The sequence below is a fragment of the Triturus cristatus genome, chromosome 5_2, assembly GCF_964204655.1.
Source record: "Triturus cristatus chromosome 5_2, aTriCri1.1, whole genome shotgun sequence".
NCBI lineage: Eukaryota > Metazoa > Chordata > Amphibia > Caudata > Salamandridae > Triturus > Triturus cristatus.
This window is the reverse complement of record NC_140588.1, coordinates 907,089,063-907,110,555: the sequence shown is the minus strand read 5'-3', so window position 1 is coordinate 907,110,555 and position 21,493 is coordinate 907,089,063. Positions and strand designations below refer to the sequence as shown.

Genomic DNA, 21,493 nt, shown 5'->3' with positions numbered 1-21,493 from the left:
TGACTTCTAAAGACTTTCCAAGAGGAAAAACAAACTGCAAACATCCGGGCCCAACACAGAGTAAGGTATTCTCTACTTTTACTTCTGTCTGTCTTTGGGGATCCACTGGACTCTGCACACTATACCTTACTTTGGTATAGTATATACACAGCCAGCTCCCTACAGGGGTGTAGCTGTCGGTCGAGACCAGCACACAGGGTCCCCGCAGAAATCCTCCCCACACATACCAATAACCTGTCAATGATTTTTGGGAATATTTCAGGGCTGGGTAGTAAGCTTTTTCAAGAGGACTGGGGGGAATTCATAAAAACAGCTGATATTATCATGTTTTAAGAAACTTGGCAGCATGTAAGTCCAAATCAGGTAGGTCGCTAACGTGGGTTAAGATTTCTTTTGGGTGCCATGCAAGCCAATTAAATATCATTTGTTCAGATCTGCTTGGCATCGAGATCACCACCTCTAACAAATCAGAAAGCTATCTTTTTAATGTTTACTGTAGAAGTGTTTGTGTTTCTAAATCAGCTGATTCCCATGTCCTCCATCTTTTGACTGATTACGTTTCCACCTTTTTACGAAAAGTAGCAGTTGTGATTGTGGCAGGGAATTTGAACGTATGCTTTGAACCATCCACACTCTATAACGAAGTAGCAGGAGAGGAAGACAAATCCTGGGTATCTCTCAAATTTCAAGCCCAATATTAACCTCGCTCCCACGGGTTGCCTTGCAAATGCTGGATCTTTGTATAAGCTGCCGTTCAAGGGCTTGTAACTAAATCTGATGTGGAGTTGCACCCTACCTATAAAAGAAATATCAATCACAGCCGTATTGATGACTTTTTACTAGAAGTCCAATTCTGGGGAAATCTCATTGATATGGAAGTCCTGTCTAGATATGAGTGTCCACTTCCCTCTGCGCCCCTCCCTCTATAAAAATGGCAAAGGGGGAGTAGGACTCCTCAACTGCCTCGAGGTGTCCTTACGGTCATTATTAATTGCAGGAGAATTAAGTAGGATAAAATCACGGACAATGAGTCCAAGTATGCCTTACTATATTAAGATTGGTTCCCATTTTGTCCTACATAACTATCTTTAAGGTAGCAACCCGACTTCATTATGGATGCGCATCTCAAATCGTTCGAGAAACTGAAAATTAGTTTCTTTACTAAACCTCCCCCACAGAAGACCCTCCCCCTAAAGGCAGACCCTACATGGTACGATAGGACTTGTAGGTCAGCCAAGACCAATCTCTTTAGTGCTCTTAAAAGAGGGTTCCGCATTTTGTAAAGTCAGCTAGAGTAGACTACAAACTAGCATTAAAACAAGCTAAATCAACTTTGGATACAGTAATTTGGAGTGTTCTGTCTGCAGCGCGCTCAAGGAACCAGGCAGCTGTCTGGCATATAATAGCACATGGCACCAAGACAAATAGGACGAAGCCAGAATCGCACATTCTTTTCCAGATTTTGTGAACCATTTTAAATCCTTATCTAGTAGTTCCCCCTCTGTCTGTTGCGAACCCTGATTTTTACTGGGCTCATGCTGCACCCCGTATGCTGCAAGACTCCTTTTGAACCAGATATTGATAAAGATGGATGGGCATTCTCAGTTGCAGAAGTCACTACAGCCATTAGATTTCAGAAGGCAGGAAAGGCGGCTGGGCCAGATCGAATACCGACGGATCTCTTCAAGTTTGAACCAGTAATTTGGCACCTTACCTCACACGTGATGTTTTTAATAACATCTTATCAGGAGGTGAGATCCCGGCTTCTTGGAAATGGCCGGAGCTTATTCCTATACATAAGAAAAGGACCAAAGTCCGACCCAGCCAACTACCACCCAATTAGTCTTATTGATTCTAGGCAAAAAGCATTAGTACGTTTCTAATAGATCAACTCAGCACCTGAGCCAATAAAAATAACATTTTAATTCTGTTTCAGGCCGGATTTCGTCTTAAAATTAGCAGTCAGTCAAGTTTTTATATGCCAGTTAATAAGGTGGAAAGAAGTAGACCTAAAAAGTGGTAGCTTCTATGTCGCTTATGTTGACCTCAAGCCGGCATTCAACATGGTCCCTAGGGATCAGTTTGGTGCATACTAGGTGACCTAGGGCTTCCCTGCCCACAACTCAAAGTGCTTGCTAGGCTCCACCCTGATACTTTTAAACAAGTAAGTTGGGGTACTAATGGGGAAAATACCAACCCCCTCAAGATTGAAAAAGGAGTCTGGCAAGGATTCATCCTTGCCCTCATGTTCCTGTAAATAAATGGCTGCATCGATTACCTCTTGAGCTGTGATAACGATTCCCTGATACCTAGGGATAACCAAAATACCCACCCTACAATTTGCGGATGATACTTTTAGTATCAAAACCTCCCAAGGGCCTAGAGACCCTTTTGAGTAAGTTTAATATATTCTGCCTAGATCACAGATTGGCATTTAATGGGCTTAAGATAACATTTATGGGCGTCCACCCTCATAGAGGCTTCAAAAGGTCAATGTTGGAAGGGGAGAGTTGAGGAAAGTGATAGATTTTGATTATCTTGGCATTTGCCTCTGTAGTGCCAATATGTAGGGTCCCCAGGTTACCAAAAGTACTTTAATACTTAATCATAGGGTGACAGCCATCTTAAAATTTGCAAGAAAGACCATACTGTCAAGCCAGACCTAAACATCAAGGTAGGTTAATGACTGCCCTACTCTCATCTGTTCTGATGCCAGAGAAAAATACCATAAAATATCTAGTTATCTAAGACACTTTAATATCTATACAACGTCATGTCGATCTAAAAAGACACTGAGATCAGAGTGCTAGAAGAGTGTAAATGTCGATGAGCCGCTGCACCGCTTCGGTTTGGAGGATCCCGAATTTGCGGTAAAGCACACCAATCTGTTGCAGATGAAGGCAACATCTTTCCAGACCGCTCTGGATCTCATATGGAGTCGCACAACATGTTGATGGGGATCAATTTTCTATACAACCTCAAGATGATTGGTAATCATATAATGCAGATCCACATGAAAACACAGATCCAGTTCTTTACTCATCAAAACCTTCCCCCTCCTGACGACTCCATTACTTATCATGACCTTATAAGTAGGGCAGCCACTTTCCACAAAGTGCCACTTCACACTCCAGTCGCTAGAAGACGACTTCCTGTTTGAGGCCCTCTGGTCCACTTAGTGCGCAACCCAATACTTTTCAGTGCTCAAGGGCTTGCTCAGACATACTCTGGACATTTTCAATGACTCCTTTATATCTAGGGTTCTTACCCCCTGGGTTGATAAAAAGTATACGCCTTTTCCAGGCGACCCTACATATATACCAAGGGCCAGCTTATTCCTGACTTCCTAGTGGTGGTCACAGCCTGTAAATGGGTAAACTCTCAAACATCTGGTGAGGTGCCCCCACCAGATAGAGAGAGCAAAAGGATAAACGCTGCGGAAAAAGAGTGGCAGCCCAATCAGCCAACCATTGGAGGATCTCAAACTCCATTGGTCTCTTGTCACACTACAATAGGGCCCACTGGGATGAGATGGAAGACTTTCTCCAGCATCTCCCAGAGGAGTATAAAGCAGGGCATACCAGATTGCCTCAGAGGGCAAACTAATATTGAACACGACTGTATGTTGTGCACTTGATGCAGCTGATACAGCAGCTGGAGACATCAGTTCAAGCCTGCTTCTCAGGAGATATGCCTGGTTAAAGATATCCGGTTACAAACTTGAAGTTCAGCAGATCTTGTTAGGCCTCCTGTTCAACGGCAAACATCTTTTTGAGCTCTGTAAGGAAGCTGGCTTTTGTTGTATACCAGTGTAGGGGTACACCATTCAAAAAATCCAGATGGCCCTTATTGGTTTACAGGGGCTTGCTTTAGGCTCTATTTGTGGTAGTTTGGTCTAGCAGCTTAGGCTTATCAGAGAGAGTGTTCAGCATTTGTTGTACACACAGAGTCAATAAATGAGACACACACTCAAAAAGAAATCGGAGACCAATTAAGAAAAATGACACCGATTAAATTTTTTTTTTTTCATTTTTTTTTTATGTTAAAAAAAAAAAAAGAATTTATATAATTTTAGGCAAGGTTGGAATCAGGTATGCACTTTCAGGGATATGATTTTTACAGTAAAATAGAAAAATGCTCAAATAGTGGTATTTGAGGCATGAGCCTCGGACGCGATAATGTTATCCTATGGGAGAAACATACACGGCAGTTGCCCCTCGGGCCATGACCAAACGATTATCTGCGCCTTGGTTTACAGAGGCGCTTCGCCTGTCTCGCTGCCAGTGTAAGGTCGCGGAAAGGACATGGCGCTCCCATTATGATGGGGAGGCTAAACTAGCCTACAGGGCGGTAGTGAAAGTTTATCACCATCTTGTTAGCGAAGAAGGAATATCTGGCCAGACGGATAGAGGCGTCTATGAACTCCTGTAAGGAGATCTTCACTGTGGTAAGGGAGTTCATGACCCTGAGATCCACCGTGCCCCTCTTAGTGTCATCCGATACATGGGCTTGTGATCTTGCTAGCTTTTTCACAGAGAAGATTAAGGACATCCAGGCCTCCTTTCCGGAGAGGAATGGCGAGGGGGGGGTGCAGTACTGGGGTGGGTCCTGTTCTATCGTCCATGCCAGATGTTGTGCTGGAGGAGTTTTCTGCTATCTCCAAGGAAGCTTCCCTGTCGCTGCTGACCAATTTGAAATCTGGTTCGCCACTGGATCCCTGCTGGGCCAAATTTCTGGTCAGGATGGCATCAGTTGTGAATCCATTGGTTAACCCTCTCCTTAACGCCTCCTTGAGGGAGGGCAGGGTCCCATGCGCCTGGAAGAGGGCGATGGTGATCCCCCTCCTGAAGAAGCCTGGATTAGACGCCGAGGTGTTGGCCAATTATAGGCCAATTTCCCTTCTCCCGGCCCTAGCAAAAATCACGGAGAAGCATGTCCATGGTATTCTATCTGGTTTCTTAGAAACCAACCATCTCCTGCATCCATCTCAATCTGGTTTCCGTCCCAGTTTAAGTACCGAGACGGCACTGCTGGAAGTCTCGGAGGTTATTCGGGAGACGTTGGATGCAGGCAGCAAGGCCATGCTTGTCATGCTAGACCTGTCGGCGGCCTTTGATACCGTCCCCCATGAGGCGCTTCTCGCCAGGCTGTATGACATCGGGCTTAGGGGGACGGTGCTTAAATGGTTTACATCTTTCCTCGAGGGCCGCCGCCAAACAGTCTGGGTTTCCCAAAGCACCGCAGAAATGCCGCCATTGGGAGTCGGAGTTCCACAGGGATCTGTGCTGAGCCCGACTCTCTTTAATATCTTTATGGCCCCTCTGGCGGCACTAGCGGAGGCTTTTGGGGCCCAGATTGTATCTTATGCAGATGACACTCAACTGCTCTTCACGTGCAAGAAAGATCAGGCATTTGACGGTGTGGGCATTCGGGGCTGTCTGGGGATGGTCTTTGACTGGTTCCAGCAGAACTGTCTCAAGGCCAACTCCAGTAAGTCAGAGGTCCTTTTTTTTGGATGCACCGCTGACCCTGAATGGCAGGTCTGGTGGCCTATGGACATGTGTCCTCCGGCTCAGTCCTCTCTGGTCGCCAAAAACCTGGGAGTTAAGCTGGACAACAAGCTTACGCTAAAATCACATATCCTTGGTCTGGTTGGCACCTGTTTTGGCATTTTGAAGATGCTCCGCAAATTTTTACCATTGCTCTCTGAGGAGCATAGGCGGATCATTGTCCAGGCTCTAATAGGCTCGAGACTGGATTATGCCAACGCCCTTTTTTTGGGGCTTCCGGACTACTTGGTCCAGCGCTTGCAGGTGGCGCAGAATGCGGCGGCGCGTGCTATTTTTGGCCTCCGTAGGCCAGCGGGGGTTTCTGGGCTACTGCAAGCATTGCACTGGTTGCCTGTCCGGAAACGGATTATGTTTAAGACTTTGACTCTTATGCACAAAGCTCTGTTTGGCACAGGGGCTAAGTACTTGCAGCGGAGGTTGACTTTTTATCGCCCCGACCGCGCTTTACGTTCAGAAGCATTATACCTGGCTTTGGTGCCACGTGTTAAGAAAGCTCGTATTGGTGGGCGTTCTTTTAGCCTGAAAGCCCCCCAGCTCTGGAACTCGCTGCCTCTGGTTCTACGCAGTACGTCCAATTTGTTTTTGTTTAGGAAGAGCCTTAAGACCTGGCTTTTTAATCTTTAGGTTTTCTATTTGTTCTTTTTATATTTGTTCCGTTTCTATGTAGTTATGTTACTCTCGCTGAGCTCTATGCGCAAAGCGCCGGGACACTCTATCGGAGTAGCCGAGCGCTATATAAATGCTTTGTAACATAACATAACATAACATACTTGCAAGCGTTTCCTCGAAGGTGCTTGCGTTGATAGCTTTGAGCACTACGCATAAAGTCTAAGGCAGGAAAGATGTGGAAGAAAGGCTGCAAGTGGGGACTTGGGTACAAGTTCGGCAGAACACGGTGTGGTGGGGGGTGCAGGCAGCACAGCTCTCTTGAGGGTCTCTGGGGAAAGGGGGCACAGTCAGTTTACGTGAACTCAGGCTGTGGGGCTCGGATGCAGAGGTGTTTTGTCTGGTGGGTTGCTTGTGTTGGAGGCTCTCAATTTACTTGGGTGACCTGGAGAGGGTAAGAGAACAGAAAGGCCACTCTCAGTGTAGACCTCATTGCGCCTGGAGTCCCTCGTCTGCAGGTCGGCTTTGGCATCGATGGTGTCCGGGCTAGATACTCAACAAGCCTTGGTTGCTGCAAATGCTCCAGTACCCAGGGTATTGGTGCTTTGAGGCTCCTGGAGGGTTTAGTGTCTCGAAACTCACTGGAGAAACTGGACTGACCTTCTAGAACCACGATTACCTCATCTTGGCGAGATGCCCGCTCGGTAGACAGTGGCCAGCATAACGGAGTACTGGATAACTGTGGCCGGTGCCTGTAGATGCAGGGGAGTGTCTCCTCTACCTTGAAGGAGATGTTGCATGGATTGTGAAGCACTGGACAGTCCTCCAAGTGTTTAGGGGGGTTGTTCAGCTTCTAGATGAGTCTGTCTTAGTGATTGCTGCGGTGCAAGCAGCCAGGCAGAATTTGGCGCTAGTTTTGGTACAGGACCTTTGTTCTCACGTCTTCAGCTCTTCTTTTTCTTCCCTCTGTTTCAAGGTAGACAAATCTGAATCCCCGGGGTCATAGGGACCCCTAAATAAAGAATTTAGGGGAGTGTAGGTAGTAGTCAATGAGCTACTTACCCCTGAGGTGACTACACCCCCCCCTCACCTCTCCCCCATATGACCATATTTCTCTTCACTAATTCACCATCATCCGAAGTAGCGTGCTACTTGCCAAAAAGTACTTCAACACCTCATCAGTGGTAACAAGTGCTGTATGATGCAAACCATTCCCTTTTCCATCCCTCCACTATCCTTTTTAATCCAAATAACAGACTAACATGTCTACACGCTCAATTTAATTTCATAGTTCCTTAGACTAATTCACCATTAATCCTTTTTTGGTTCCGGAGTAGAGTGCTATTCACCCAAAAGCACTTCAACACCTCATTAGGGGTAGCAAGCCCTAAATAAATGCACACCTTTCACTCTTCTGTCCCTCCCCTATCCTTCTCAATCCAAATAACAGACTAACATATCCACCCCTCAAATTATTTCCACATTTCACCTTACTAATTCACCACTAATCCTTTTGGGTTCCGGAGAAGCGTGCTACTAAACGAAAAAGAGCTTTGATGCCTCCTCCGGGGTAGTAAGCGCTATATAAATGCAATTACAATACAATGTTTCATCCAGTTTCCCCTATTCTTTAGGTTTGGAGGGCTAAAGCAGAAGCTTCTGCAACATATGGAGCAGAACTCTCGGGATATGTTAATTTAAAAGCCCTGGACGTGGCTGAAAATAAATTTCTACGAACAGCCCTTAAATTGCCCCAAAGTACGCCACTGATTTTTAAACATGATTTAGGTTTACATTCCATTGCACACCTAGTGCATTTGAAACCCATCTTGCATTGGCTACAGTTTTGGTCAATAAATACTGTAGAGGAGTTTTGTTACCCTGCTTTGACTATGTAAAACATTCCTTATACTCTATGAATCTGCAGGACTATTGGTTGTCTCCTGTAATTACTCCATCTTCCACAAATAAGAAACTGAATGCCATCTATTGGGAGCTTTAGGAGGGCAAATTCCCCTAACAGATGTGCATGGGTCAAATGACCGATTGTTCCATAGTATTCAAGACTACCTCATACTTCGAAAATTATATGAATTGTATCAATTTCCCTATTCACAAAAGCCCTTTATATAAGGTTCAGCTTAGGTACACTACCACTTGGTACCTTCACTGTCAAATGGAAAGGTAATCAAGGAGGTAGTAAGATATGTCCTGTTTGCAGAACTGCTGAAGAAACCGATAATCACGTTTTTTTCTGTTTTGTCGAAAGTACTATAAGCAGCACAGGTGTTGGATTGCTCCTTTGTGCCACCTTTTATGTGTTGTCCAATATAGGGTAACAATATGATTATTCAGAGTGGACGCATCTCCTGCTATTGTCTTTTCTATTGATAAATACCTGGAGAGCACATAGCAAATGCGTTTGAAAATTGCCTCCCCTTTCCTTATTATGTTTCCTCTGCCTATTGTAAATCCCCCCCATCCCCCTCATTGTGTATCATGGTATTACTGCCCTTAGAACTTGTATTGTTTAATGCTAGCGTCAGGCGGAGCACATGCACTTTATTTAGCTAGGCTATCCTGTGAGACATGTTAGAACCCTGAAACCTCAGCTGTATTTTTGTATCTATACTACCTTGGTTTTTATAATGGATAAATCTGTATGTTTTAGATGTTAAATATAGTATGTACGTGTCCACTAATGCACTTTATTACAGTACCTGCTTGTTAAAGTTTATTATTCTGTGTTGATGCTCTTACAAACTCATTCATTTCAGTGTGACTTGTATAAACTGTACTTTTAGGCATGACTGTACTAGGCTTTTGTCTATGGTCAAGTGTGTGTGTGTACATATGTTTGCGTCCTTAGGCCAAGAGTGGATACTTCGAAGTATATTTTATGCATGGTATTTCTATATTCTTTTTTAGCTGGCATTGTGTTGTGCTTCTTTTGTAAAAATGTTATTATTTTAATTGTATTATTTTTATGGCCATCGGACAAAATAAAGTAAATAATACTAGATAATGCCAGATTTGTTTGTTGGTAACATGCTAATTTTTAATGCCTCTCTAGAAGAGCGAAAGAAGAAAAAGAAGAAAAAGAAAAAAAAGAGAAAAGGCTCAAAAAAGAAGCGTAAAAGGAATTCTGAAAATAGTGACAGTGAATCTGAAAATGACTCTAGCGGTATGAAAACTTCAAATTTGAAATCATGCATATTTTACTATTTTGCCATTGTTTCAGTGAGCAGGATTTGCAACAATATAGTCTCACTTATACAAATACAAAACTTATTTGTGTGTTTAAGTAGCTGGGTGACTGCAATTTAGAGATTATGCAAAAATGATAGTTGCTGCACAAATATACCTTTGCCGCATTTGCCACATAATCCATCATCTGCTGCATAAGCTGCTGATTTTAACAAAAAAAACTAGTGTCGCCGCGCGTTGGAAGGCCCTCTGCAAAACTCAACTGGCCACATTTCTGTTGCTTATTGCTAGATTTGGATGTTAAACTGGTACTAATGAGGTGTAAAAAATGCACAGACAGTGTTAGCAAGTCTAAAAATTTCGAAATCATGAAGTAATAAGATTACAAAATATGCCACATTTGCCACACAATTTGGCTTTCCTTGCAACATAATTTGCTCAACCCTGCCACATAATTTAGCACTCTCCTGCCACATAATTCCAGTCGCCCTGGTAAGTAGCATGAAGGTTTGGTATTTATATATCTTTGTGCAAAATGTCAGTCTGCAAGTCAATTAGTGTTAATCTACTAAAATTATGCTTTATCTAAGAATGCTTTTTTTAACACACCGTAATTCCACAAGTAGTGTAAATTATGTCTCTCGGCCAACAACTTTTCTTCATTTTTATTCTAACCTGTGATTTAAAAAAAATAATAATAATAATTAGGTTTCAGCATTAGCATTTCCTGTTTCTGTTAAGTAACTTGTACAAGTTAACGTAGGACAGCAGTCACAAAGATGCGATGAAGCTCAGCAAAAATCTTATCTCATTAAATTATAGAGTTCCACATGCCTGGGACAAATTGTCAGTGAAGTAGTCCTTGCCTTTAGGACTCCATAGTGATGATGTTGGTATGCCACCAGAAATAAGGAAACCTTGAGCAGCATGTCGGAAAATTGGCATTGTGTGGCCTGCCTCAATTATATACTTTAGTGCACTTAAATTAACAAATTCTCATTCAAGCCTCCGGTATCAAGTATCTGAATATTTTAGCTGTGCCTGGAAACTGTTGCTTAATTGGTAAATGATGCCAGCAATGTTTGTTTTAGCTTGTATAAAGCCCAAACATGTCCTTGCTTAAGACAGACCTGTCTCTCTAAATATGATCCGGTGAGATTCTGAGATTGTCCTGGGTATATTTTGTGAATGCATTCAGAATTTAGTAGTCGTCTTTGATTACAAGGAATACTGAGATTTGTGGAAAGGCTGAAGCAAACCCTTTGCAATGCTTTTTCATTAGTCCTCCTACTAACCCGAGTGGGTGAACAAATATAGTTTGGCTGGTCTGTGTAATGTGGTATTTGATTTTTTTTCCTGTTAACTGGCAAGAGCATGCCATTTTGGCTGCAACACACACTAAAGTTATGTGTGTTCTTTGTTCTTGTCTGAAACCTGACTGAAATAATAACTCTTAATTTGCTTTGCAAAGTTAAACAAAAAGCGTCAGATAATTTTGTGAGAAAATGTGATATCTAAAACAGGGCATTACACTCCTATATCTGCCTTTGGTGTTTAGTAATCTCAGTGCAACTCTAGTGTTACAAACCGATATTTGTAAAGCTATGTTGAATGCATTTCAAGAGTTTCATGGCATTGGTAAGATCTTTTGTTTTGCCAAGTTTGGGGTAATACATTTGTAAATATTAGTCACCTTCTTGTAAGGTTTCAGTTGACTACGGTTGTTCTGTGGATTTCTTCTGTTGGATGTTCACAATTATTGTTTATGATCTATCCATTAGTTAAAAGTTGGACTATGTCTTTTTGAAACCAGTAAGAAGCGTCTTTCTTTAGCCATGAGTGCAAATGAATTTATTTATGTTTTGGAAGATTTTACCTGGAAAAATATAAAAGCAATTATTTTATCATGGAGAAGAAGGCAATGAACACATGAATTTCTATTTGTAAAGTTAGATCATGACTGTTTGAGCCCGATTAGTAAATGTGTGTTTTCATCTTAAGAGCCACACATCACCAATGCCTTGGACTTGGAATCAGATCTCATTGGGTGTATGAATAAATCTACTGCCCTAGAGGATTCATACCTCTATACTCGGGCGCGGTGCGTCCGTTGGGGCGTTGCCCCCCCCCCCCGCACCCGCAGCTCCCTCCTCGGTGTCTCTGAACTTAGTTTACTTAAGTTCAGAGACGCCGAGGGTGGGGAGAACTGACCATGCATGACGTCGGACCGTGGGCGGTCCGGCGTCATGTTGACTGACATGCATTGTCAGACAAGCCAGGGAAAGGCAGCACAAGTGCGCATGAGTGGGCATGGAGAGTAATATTTAGCCCGTGCCCAGTCATGCGTACTTGTGTTTTCACTGCCTTGCGCATGCCCATTAGGAGCCCCTCGGTCTCCTAATGGGCAGGCGGCAGGCGTAGCGTAAGCTGTGCCCTCAGCCAATCCTGGCACTGCAGCAGCGCCAGGATTGGCTGAGGGGTTGCCACTCCAGTGTGCTGACGTGGTGTTCCGGTTTGAAGGGGGCGGCAGAGGCGCCAACGCAGACCAGGAGCAGAGGCGGTCGGGTCAGGTAAGTTTTTGTTTTAATTTTATTCTCCTCTCCCTCGGCTCCCCACCCCGCGCGACCTGCTTTCGTTTTGCAATTTATGCAGAATCCCAGCACAGTTCTGAAGTCTCCGCTCAGTTCTACTGAGCATTCGCTGCTGACAGCCTGTTCAGAATGCGACAGCTTGTAAATATATGTATGTAGTCGAAGTCGATCACAACACGATCCAGAGCTCCCTTTCCGGGCAGTGGGGGAAATGTGCTGGGGCCACAGGGACAGGAGCAGGCATCTTGTGCACTGGCCAGACCCCCCACCTCCCCAGGGATGGCCGTACAGGTGGCCTGGGCCACCAGCCCCTCTCGCCTTTGGGCCTGGGCATCCCCCCAGAGCTGAAGCCAAGCCAGGGACCAGAGGAGTTGGGCGAGGTGGCTGCAGACAGTGGGCCGATTAACAGCCCCAACGAGGAAAAGGCCAGAAATCAACAGACTCACCAGCCCCTCCCTCCCCGATCCCATGACGTACCAGCTAGGTGGTTATGATGTAGCCAACAGCATGCCTGCCTAATCTTACTACCTGCCCTACCTAGGCATGGCCTACCCTGAAGTCAAGTCCTACCCTGGATTCCCCTCAGTTCTTTCTGGGGGGCTCGCTCACTGCCACCCCAACGCTGAACCAGTTTCTGACCACCGCTGCCCACGCCTATCACGGCTAGCCCCCCGAGGGTCCTGATGGATCTCCCGCCTCGCAATATGGAGGTGCATTGGGAGCGGGATGCTGGGGGGGCCGCGTAGCAGAGAGGACACCATGGACCTGCCAGTCCCGGCAGCAGCGGGCATCCCTTGCCCAGGACTCCGCATGTAAGAGGAGTGAGAGTAGTGGGCAAAACTATAAAGAAATGTTTTTATAGAGCCGTGCTCCTCCAAGTGAAGGTATGGCTGGCAAGGAGACCAGGGTTAGGAGGGGATATGGAACAATGGGGCGAGGAGCCACCGGTGTTGGGTGAGGTTTGGGGTTTGTTATCAGTCTGCATTTTAACTTCGGCAAACCCGGGGCTCTTCTGCGGTGCCCTGGATTTCTGGGCACTGGTATAAATGATGCCACTTCGGGTGGAAGTTTAAGACACAGCAATGATTGAGAGGTGATTGTGTGTTTTATGGGACAAACCGTAAGAACGAGATCCTAGTTAACTATGCACAACATTTCTATGCCTTGTACATCGAATCTCGGATGGCCATAACCCCCTCCAAAGTCTCAGACGTCATTATTATATGAAATCTCTTTATTGATGTCATAACTACACTTTAAGAAGTGCTTTATTAACATGCTTGCTCTCCCAAATATGCTTGAAATTGCACCATTTGGCGACTCTTTTTTCAAAATTTTCTCGGGGAGCACCCCCCTTATGCCGTTCAGGCTCGCTCGCTGCGCTTTCTCGCCAACGAGCACCCATCCCGAACTTTTACGCCCTACCACTTTCAAATGTCACCAGCCGCCCCTGTCTATACTGTCACATTGTTCACTTATAAAAGCAAGCGTTAGCAAAGCCAAACAGTGTGGCCTGATGGATGTTTGTTTTGCAAGCATATACCACAAAAAAACAGAAGAAAAACTAAATGCATAAACGTCGCACGCTTACACTTGCAATACAGTTTTTAAATTAAAAAAAAAACTTGCAATCGCATATATAATTTTAATAGTATGTGTAGGAAAATTGGGTTTTGTTGCAGTACCCCTCCCTCTCCCCCTCTTCTCCCCCCCCCCCACACACACTTTTTGCCTGGTATCTGATGCAACTTTGACTGTGTACTGGGTCCCTGCTAACCAGGCCCCAGTACCCGTGTTCTTTTCTCTAAACCGTACCATTGTTTCCACAATTGGCACACCTCTGGCCCACATACAAAACCCTTGTAAAAGGTACCAGTGGTACCAAGGGCATTGTAACCATCAAACCCAAACAAATGTCATACTGTAAAACGTAAAATGTAATCTATCTCCTCATATGCCCGTGTAACATGGGATATGTAGGAGAAACCTGTCGACCTTTCTGTACTAGGTTTACAGAACATCGCTCTTCTGTACATACCTCGAAACCAAATGCTCCATTGATGACTTTAAGGAGCATCATCGTAAACCATCTGATATTCGTTGTTACATCATTGAAAATCTTGATGACACAGGAAAGATCAATATTGACAACATTCGCAAAAAACGCGAAGCGTTTTGGATTTTTAGTCTTTCCTCACACAAAAATTGATTAAATAACGAGTCTCAGGACTCAACACTTGGTTTTATTATTTAAACATGGAGCTTCTCTTAGTAAGTAGGAACGCTTCAGACCTTTATCATTTTAGTCATGCTTTTGTTTCGCCTTATTAGTCTTGTCTTTTCAGCGGGTACACTCTAGCCCGCTTTACTAACTCTGTGATCTAGCACATACTGCAGATACCAGACGAATACGTGATGACGTTTGTTGTTGTTTATTGCAACGCACACTTGGCGTCTTCCAGACTCGCCTTGGGACGTGACGCTAATCCGTTTTGCTACCGCGATATTGTAAGTATTGCTTTGGCTCCTCATCTATGCCGAGGACAGAACGTATAATGCCTTCCCTGTATTTAATAGACTGGTCCATTCGAGACGAAGCAAATTGGTTTTTCTATTCTATCATTGAATGTGGGCCAATGTATCCACGCGATTTTATTTGTGGGTGTTATGTTCATTATCTTGTTTGCACTTACGTATTGCGTTTTAGTATCTTGTTTGGGCCAATGTATCCAAGCTCCTTTATTTGGGAGGCTATATTCGTTATCTTGTTTGCACTCACGTACTACGTTTTGGTATCTCGCTTTCCTCTACATTATTGTACGTTTTAGCTTATCGGTCACAAATGTAGGATTTCAAGACGCACTATAGCCTTTTGTCATTTCCTTCTCATATATGACATTGACTTTTAATATAGCTGAGCATTGGCCTATATTTTATGGTTGCATTTTCGCTACTGTTGATATTTTACATCATTGGCTTAGTACCGTAATCTATTTTTATTTGATACAGAATTTCTGCAAATATCAAACATATAAACCAGAACCAAACCCTGATGTTATCGGAATATAAGAATTAAACCTATGCTTTATCTAGCGGATATCACTCTGAAAGGTATCACTATATTTCGTTTATAGTTCTCCATAGCTAGATTCAATCTTATCTAGCTTTGAGGCTTTTGTTACAATTTTGTTGTTCTTGTTTTCTAGATTATCACGTTTTCAAAAGTACGACTGTCATATACAGCATATTACGTCCCATTTGTTACTGCAAGTACGACTTCTTGAACCTATCATTTGGTGGACTTTGTTGTAATTGCGAATTTTCATGAACACCGATTTTTCTTGATAATAGATCGTCTGCTCATTAGAAAGTCTTGGGCATGCAGGTAATTAGTCCCTAGTGTCCGCTTGATAATCTATGTGATAAACATTAGATGCCATTGATTTATGCCTTTTTGCTGGTCATTTCTGTCAGTAAAGTGCATCTACATTTGAGCATTTGGACCCTTAGAGGTATTACCCTATCGTAGTCTGGCTAAGATTGTATATCATTCCATAGAATCTTTCTATGATTCTTTTATCACTGATGTTTCAATCAGCATGGCACCTATTTTGGGACATTTATAATTGTCTCTCTCTCTCTTTATTCTATCAAGACTCTTTTTTTTCTCTTTATTCTCTTTCCTGAATAACTTTTCTTTTGGAGCACTTTTGGATGCTTTGTTCTGCAACACGTTATTTTCTATTTTTTGTTGGAACACGTCCTGTATGTTTATTCTTGTACAGCCCTTATCCTCACATAAATTTCAGTGTACCGGTATTTGTTTTATAATTTTATTTGTTCATATATATGTTGTCTTTGTACAGATTCGAGTGTTGCTCTTCCTGAAGAAGACTCTTTCTGTCCCCGAAACGCGCGTAGAAGATTTCATTCAAGAAGTTATAAAATGTTATTACATTCTTGCAACTATGGTCATTTTTATTAATGACTTGTCATTGTTTTGTGAAACACTATTGTCAAATGTATTTGTTAGTCAATATTATTTATGTATGTTTTGTTATGTATTTTTCTCATCATGTGTAATTATGTCACATTTTTAACCTTTTTCGGGAATAAAATGAAAATAATTTTTTACTGATTTATGTGGTACACTGATCTTATGTGATTATCAGTTGGGTATGTATCAGACTTAATTTTCAATGAGTCCCGAGCTGCCTAGGAAAGTTACTTATTATTCATTTGTTGCCCTGTCCTAGGAACTCTTAGAGTTTTCAGGGGTCCCTTAATCCTGATAACCAAGGGCATTGTGACCAGAGAGGATCTCTGAGGGCTGTAGCATGCATTATGTCACCCTAAGAGACCCCTCACCAAACACATGCACACTACTACTGCAGCCTGCATATTTTGGTGCAACTAAAAGTGAAGAGTCGGCCTGGCACACATCCCTGAGTGCCAGGTCTACCAGCACTGCCAGAGACATAGGTAAATCATCCCTACAGCAGTACTTGCAGCCCTGAGGTAGAGTGCACTATACGTCTGAGGGCATAACCGCATGAGCAGATATGCCCCTATAGTGTCTAAGTCCATTCTTAAACCTTATAAGTGCAGAGGGAAGCCATACCGAGTATATGGGCTGGGAGCTTGTCATTACGAGTTCCACAGCTCCATGATGGCTTCACCAAATACCAATATGTTTGGTACCAAACATCTCAGATTAATGAGCCCATACTGGTGCTAGTGTTGAATTAATTAATACATGCACTGAGAGAGCAACTCAGAGGGGCTCCCTGAAAACCTGCCAAACCACTAGTGTGTAGCTGACTGGTCTGCACCAGCCTGCCACTTCCAGACATGTTTCTGACCCCCTCAAGTGGGAGACTTGCCCTCTCGTGGGTCATAAACAAAGCCTGGTCTGGGTGGAGGTGCTTCACACTTACCCCCAAGCAGGAACAGCATTCAAGGGCGGTGATCCTCAAAGGCTTCCTGCCCTTTGTTATGCTAGCCAGAGCCTCCAGCTAGTGGATACGCCCGCCCTCCTGACCAAGCCCCACTTTTGGCGACAAGGTCGGTGGGAAAATTAGTAAGGAGAGGTGTGTCCCCTTTCACCCAGGATCACCAATACGGTGTCCTGAGCTGAAGGGACCACTCTTTTGAAAATCCACCATATTGCTTTGAAGGATTTACACCAATGGGGTTAGGGATGTGTTCACCCCCAAAGGGAGTAAACACATAGAGGGTGTAGTCACCCTACAGGTAAGCAGTCCATTGACTACTACCTGTAACGCCCCTTCAATTTAGTACTTTAGGGGCACCCCTGAATCGAGAAATTCAGATTCCTCGCGACCTAAAGAAAGACCGAAGAGCCATACCGGCTGCTCTTAATATCAATGACTGGTTACAGTCAGCAGCTGATCAGGTAGCTCCTGTAAGATGGTCTACCATTAGAAGGCACAAGCCAACCTCCCCCTGGTACAACTCCCAGCTTAAAGCTATTAAGGTTAAATGTAGAACTGCTGAACGTAAATGGCGGCAGGAATATGATACATCCGCAAAAGTGATATATAATACTGCCCTTAAAGACTACAAGATGGCCATTATTGAGGTAAAAAAGATGTTTTTTGCAAACAAAATTGATGAAGCAGGTAACTCCGCCAGAGAGTTATTTAAAACAGTTAATCTACTCTCTAAAGCCCAGCTGGGCTCCGCCTTTCATCCAGACCAAAATCTGTGTAACAAGATGGCCATATTCTTTCAAAAGAAGATTCAAGACATCTATAACTACCTTTCGCAGATTTGCCCTCTCCCAGACAAAGGGCAAGAATCAACAGTGACAGTGAGTTCGCCTTTTGAGGAACTGGCTAGCTTCCCCGCGATTGGTTCAGAGGAAGTCGGTGATATTCTTCTTTCCCTAAAATCAGGATCATCTACTGATCCTTGTCCTGTCACTATGCTGCATCGGATCGCAGGTAGAATAGGGGAGGTGTTAGCCCCACTGCTAAACCAGATTGTAGAACTTGGCACATTTCCGCTTTGCTGGAAGAGGGCAATTATCAAGCCGATATTGAAGAAGGCCACGCTTGATCCTACTGAGCCAAAGAATTATCGGCCGATTGCCGGATTACCCATTATGGCCAAAGTCATAGAAAAATCAATGAATAAAACGTTGACCGACTATCTGGAAACAAATGAAGTATTGGATAAAGCCCAACACGGTTTCAGACCAAGCCATTCAACTGAATCTGCCGTCATAGTTGTCACAGAAGAGATTCGTAGAACCATAGATCAGGGGGGAAACTCAATCTTGGTTCTATTGGACCTTTCGGCAGCTTTCGACACTGTGAACCACACAGTGTTGGTCCAACGACTCCCAAGAGGTGGGCATCAAGGCACAGCATTGTCTCTCCTGTCTTCCTTCTTGGATGGAAGAATTCAGAACCTGAGCTGGGAGGGTCTGCAGTCGGAGAGTTTCTCTCTGCCATGTGGGGTACCTCAGGGCTCTGCCTTGTCACCCACACTTTTTAATATTTATATGCTGCCATTGGCCACCCTGATCAGGAGGCATGGTTTTGAGTTTACAGCTTACGCCGATGATTCTCAGCTTATTGTCTCTATGGCTAAACATTCTGAGAACACGGCGGTCAGGTTCCATGCCTGCCTAGAGGAGATTATAGCCTGGATGAATCATAGCTACCTTAAGATAAACACCGATAAAACTGAAGTTATGGAATTCGGCCAGGGACAACCCCGATGGGACGCCTCATGGTGGCCAACGATGGCTGGACAGTGCCCTACTCCGGCGTCCAAGATTAGAAACCTGGGGGTTATTTTTGATTGCAAATTAACCTTTTCAGCTCAAGTAAACAGCCTTACCTCCTCTTGTTTTTTCCTGATTAAAACTCTAAAGAAGATCTTTCCTTTTATCAGGAAGGAGCAACAGAAACTAGTGGCGGTGGCCCTCCTGCTTTCAAAGTTGGATTACTGTAATGGCCTATTTTTGGGAATTGACAAGACGCAAATGAATAGGCTTCAATCACTACAGAATGCTGGTGCCCGATTGCTTTTGGATATACCTAGAGGTAAACCCACCTCTGAGGCTATCCGAACCTTACATTGGCTCTCAATGCAGCATCGGGTCGAATTTAAGGCTCTATGTCTTGTCCATAAGGCGCTTTACGGAGGTGGGGCAGGGGTTATGCGCACATTATTTAGATCTTACATCCCAGCCCGACCATTACGATCGGGTAACTTGAAACTTCTCTGCTTGGATAGGATTAGGAGAGTGAGATGGGGTGACAGAGCGTTCTCACACCGTGCCGCTCTACTATGGAACCTACTGCCTGTAGCCTTGCGGCTGCAACCTAACAGATTGGCGTTTAGAAAAGCCTTGAAAACTCTGCTGTTCACCAGAACATAGTTGCAGGTGATAGGCCTGTTGGCTCCACTAGGTTCTTACCCTTTTCAGCGCCAAGACGCCACGGCATTCGAGTGCTTTATAAGCATATATCCTATCCTATCCTATACCAGTAGTGAAAACTCCAGACAGCAACTGACTTGGCCTCAGCCCTACTGGCCTGTCTGCAGCCTTCAAAGAAACCTGCCCAAAAAGCGACTCGTCCTGCAGGCCCAGCAATCTTCACAACCTTGGGAGGACTTCCTGCCTTCCCTAAAGACCAAGAACTCATGAAAACAGCGGCCCTGTCCACAGAGAAGCTAACAAGAAGAGCTCTAGTGCCCTAGATAACCGCACAACCTGACCTCCGGGCTCACTTCTGCACTCGACGCCACTGGCCCGAGTCCACGTGGCCCACTGGTCCTGAGCTAAAGTCCACCCCAGAGTATCCTCTCGTGGACTCCACGACAACATCTGCAGCCTCAACACGAAGGTCCCCTAACTGTGACCGGCTCCGGTAAGGATCTTCTGACCTCAAAGCATCCCCCCTGCACCGGCAGCCCCCAGACCTTTAGGAGCTTGACTGACTGTGCCCAGGTGTCCCTCAACATTCAAACGTTCCTCCAGAGCCACTGGTTCCCTTCGTCCAGCTTCCTGGTCCGAGCCTACAGCCTTTGTTCGAAATCTTCAATCTCCATTGATTTGCATTGGCGCCCAGCACTGTGTTGGATCTCTGCACCCGGCCGCCCCTGTGCCACTGAGGGTGTGTGTTTGGTGCTCTCTTGTTGCCTCCCAGTGCTGGTTCTAAGCCTTGGTGATTGACCCCAATTCCACCTTCCTGCAACCGGCACCTCTTTGCGTGCCCCCAGTTTCCATTGACTAACATTGGGCCCCAATGACCGAATTTGACCTATGCACCCGGCCGCCCCAGTGCCGCTGGTGGTGCTCTCTCTACATTTGTCTGACCCTTGCCCAGTGTTGGTCTTAAAACCCGAAGATTGGAATACTAAATTGTGTACTTTCCTGTGAAATTACAACATTGTTTTCCTTCTGTAGGTTAACATTGAACTGCTTGAAAAACTATGATATTGCAAAACGCATTTTACTGCAACAAAGTATCTTTAGCTCTAAGCAATAAACATGCAAAAAGTAATATTTTTACAAAACAATTCGTCTCGGATTTAGTCATTGAGTGTGTGCCTCATTTTTTGCCTGAGTGTGTACAACAAATACTTAACACAGCACTTTGATAAACGAACTGCTCGTCCCCTAATCCACAAAAGAGAGCATTCGTATTATCTACTTTAGCCTCTGTAAAGCCTCTGGGGATCCACTGGACTCTGTGCACACTATACCTTACTTTGGTATAGTATATGCAGAGCCAGCTTCCTACAGTATGTAATTGGTGCTTTTTAAAAGGCAGGTACAATTTAGAAAGGGTATAAAAATTCTTTGAGCCGAATTGGCACTAATAAAGTTACAATTTGCTTTGAACTACTGTATCCTGAAGTCCTAGTTTAACACTCAAAGATGACAGCAACAAAATATATAATATAGCATCCACCTCCCTTTTACTCATCCCAAGCCTAACATGTCCACCACTCAAATTATTTTCATATTTCACTCTACTAATTCACCACTAATCCTTTATGGGTTCCAGAGTAGCGTTCTACTTGCCGAAAAAGCGCTTCAGCACCCCATCGGGGGTAGCAAGCGCTATATAAATACAAACCTTTTTCCCTCTTCTATCCCTTTGCTATCTTTCTCAATCCAAATAATTGACTAACTTATCCACCGCTTAACTTACTTTAATATCTCACCATACTAATTTACCTCTAAACCTTTATGGGTTCTGAGTAGCGTGCTACTCTACAAAAAAGCACCTAAACACCCCATCAGGGGTAGCCAGCGCTATATAAATGCCAACTCTTTTCACTCTAATATCCCTCCACTATCCTTCTCAATCCAAATAACTGACTAACATATCCACCACTCAAATACCTTTCATATTTCACTATACTAATTCACCACTAATCCACTCGCCGAAAAAGTGCTTTGACTCGTCCGGGGTAGTAAGCGCTATATAAATGCATTTACTATATAATACAATTAACAAACTAAAGTATTGG

At 44.1% G+C, this 21,493-nt stretch overlaps 1 protein-coding gene across 1 annotated transcript in view; it reads left to right on the top strand.

Annotated features, from left to right (window-relative positions):
• NKAP (NFKB activating protein) overlaps positions 1-21,493 on the top strand; it is a 155,080-nt gene that overhangs the window by 81,641 nt on the left and 51,946 nt on the right. Inside the window, exon 4 of the mRNA XM_085608081.1 lies at positions 9,250-9,360. Coding sequence (XP_085464207.1) covers positions 9,250-9,360 — 111 coding nt within the window. The remainder of the gene's footprint in view (positions 1-9,249; positions 9,361-21,493) is intronic.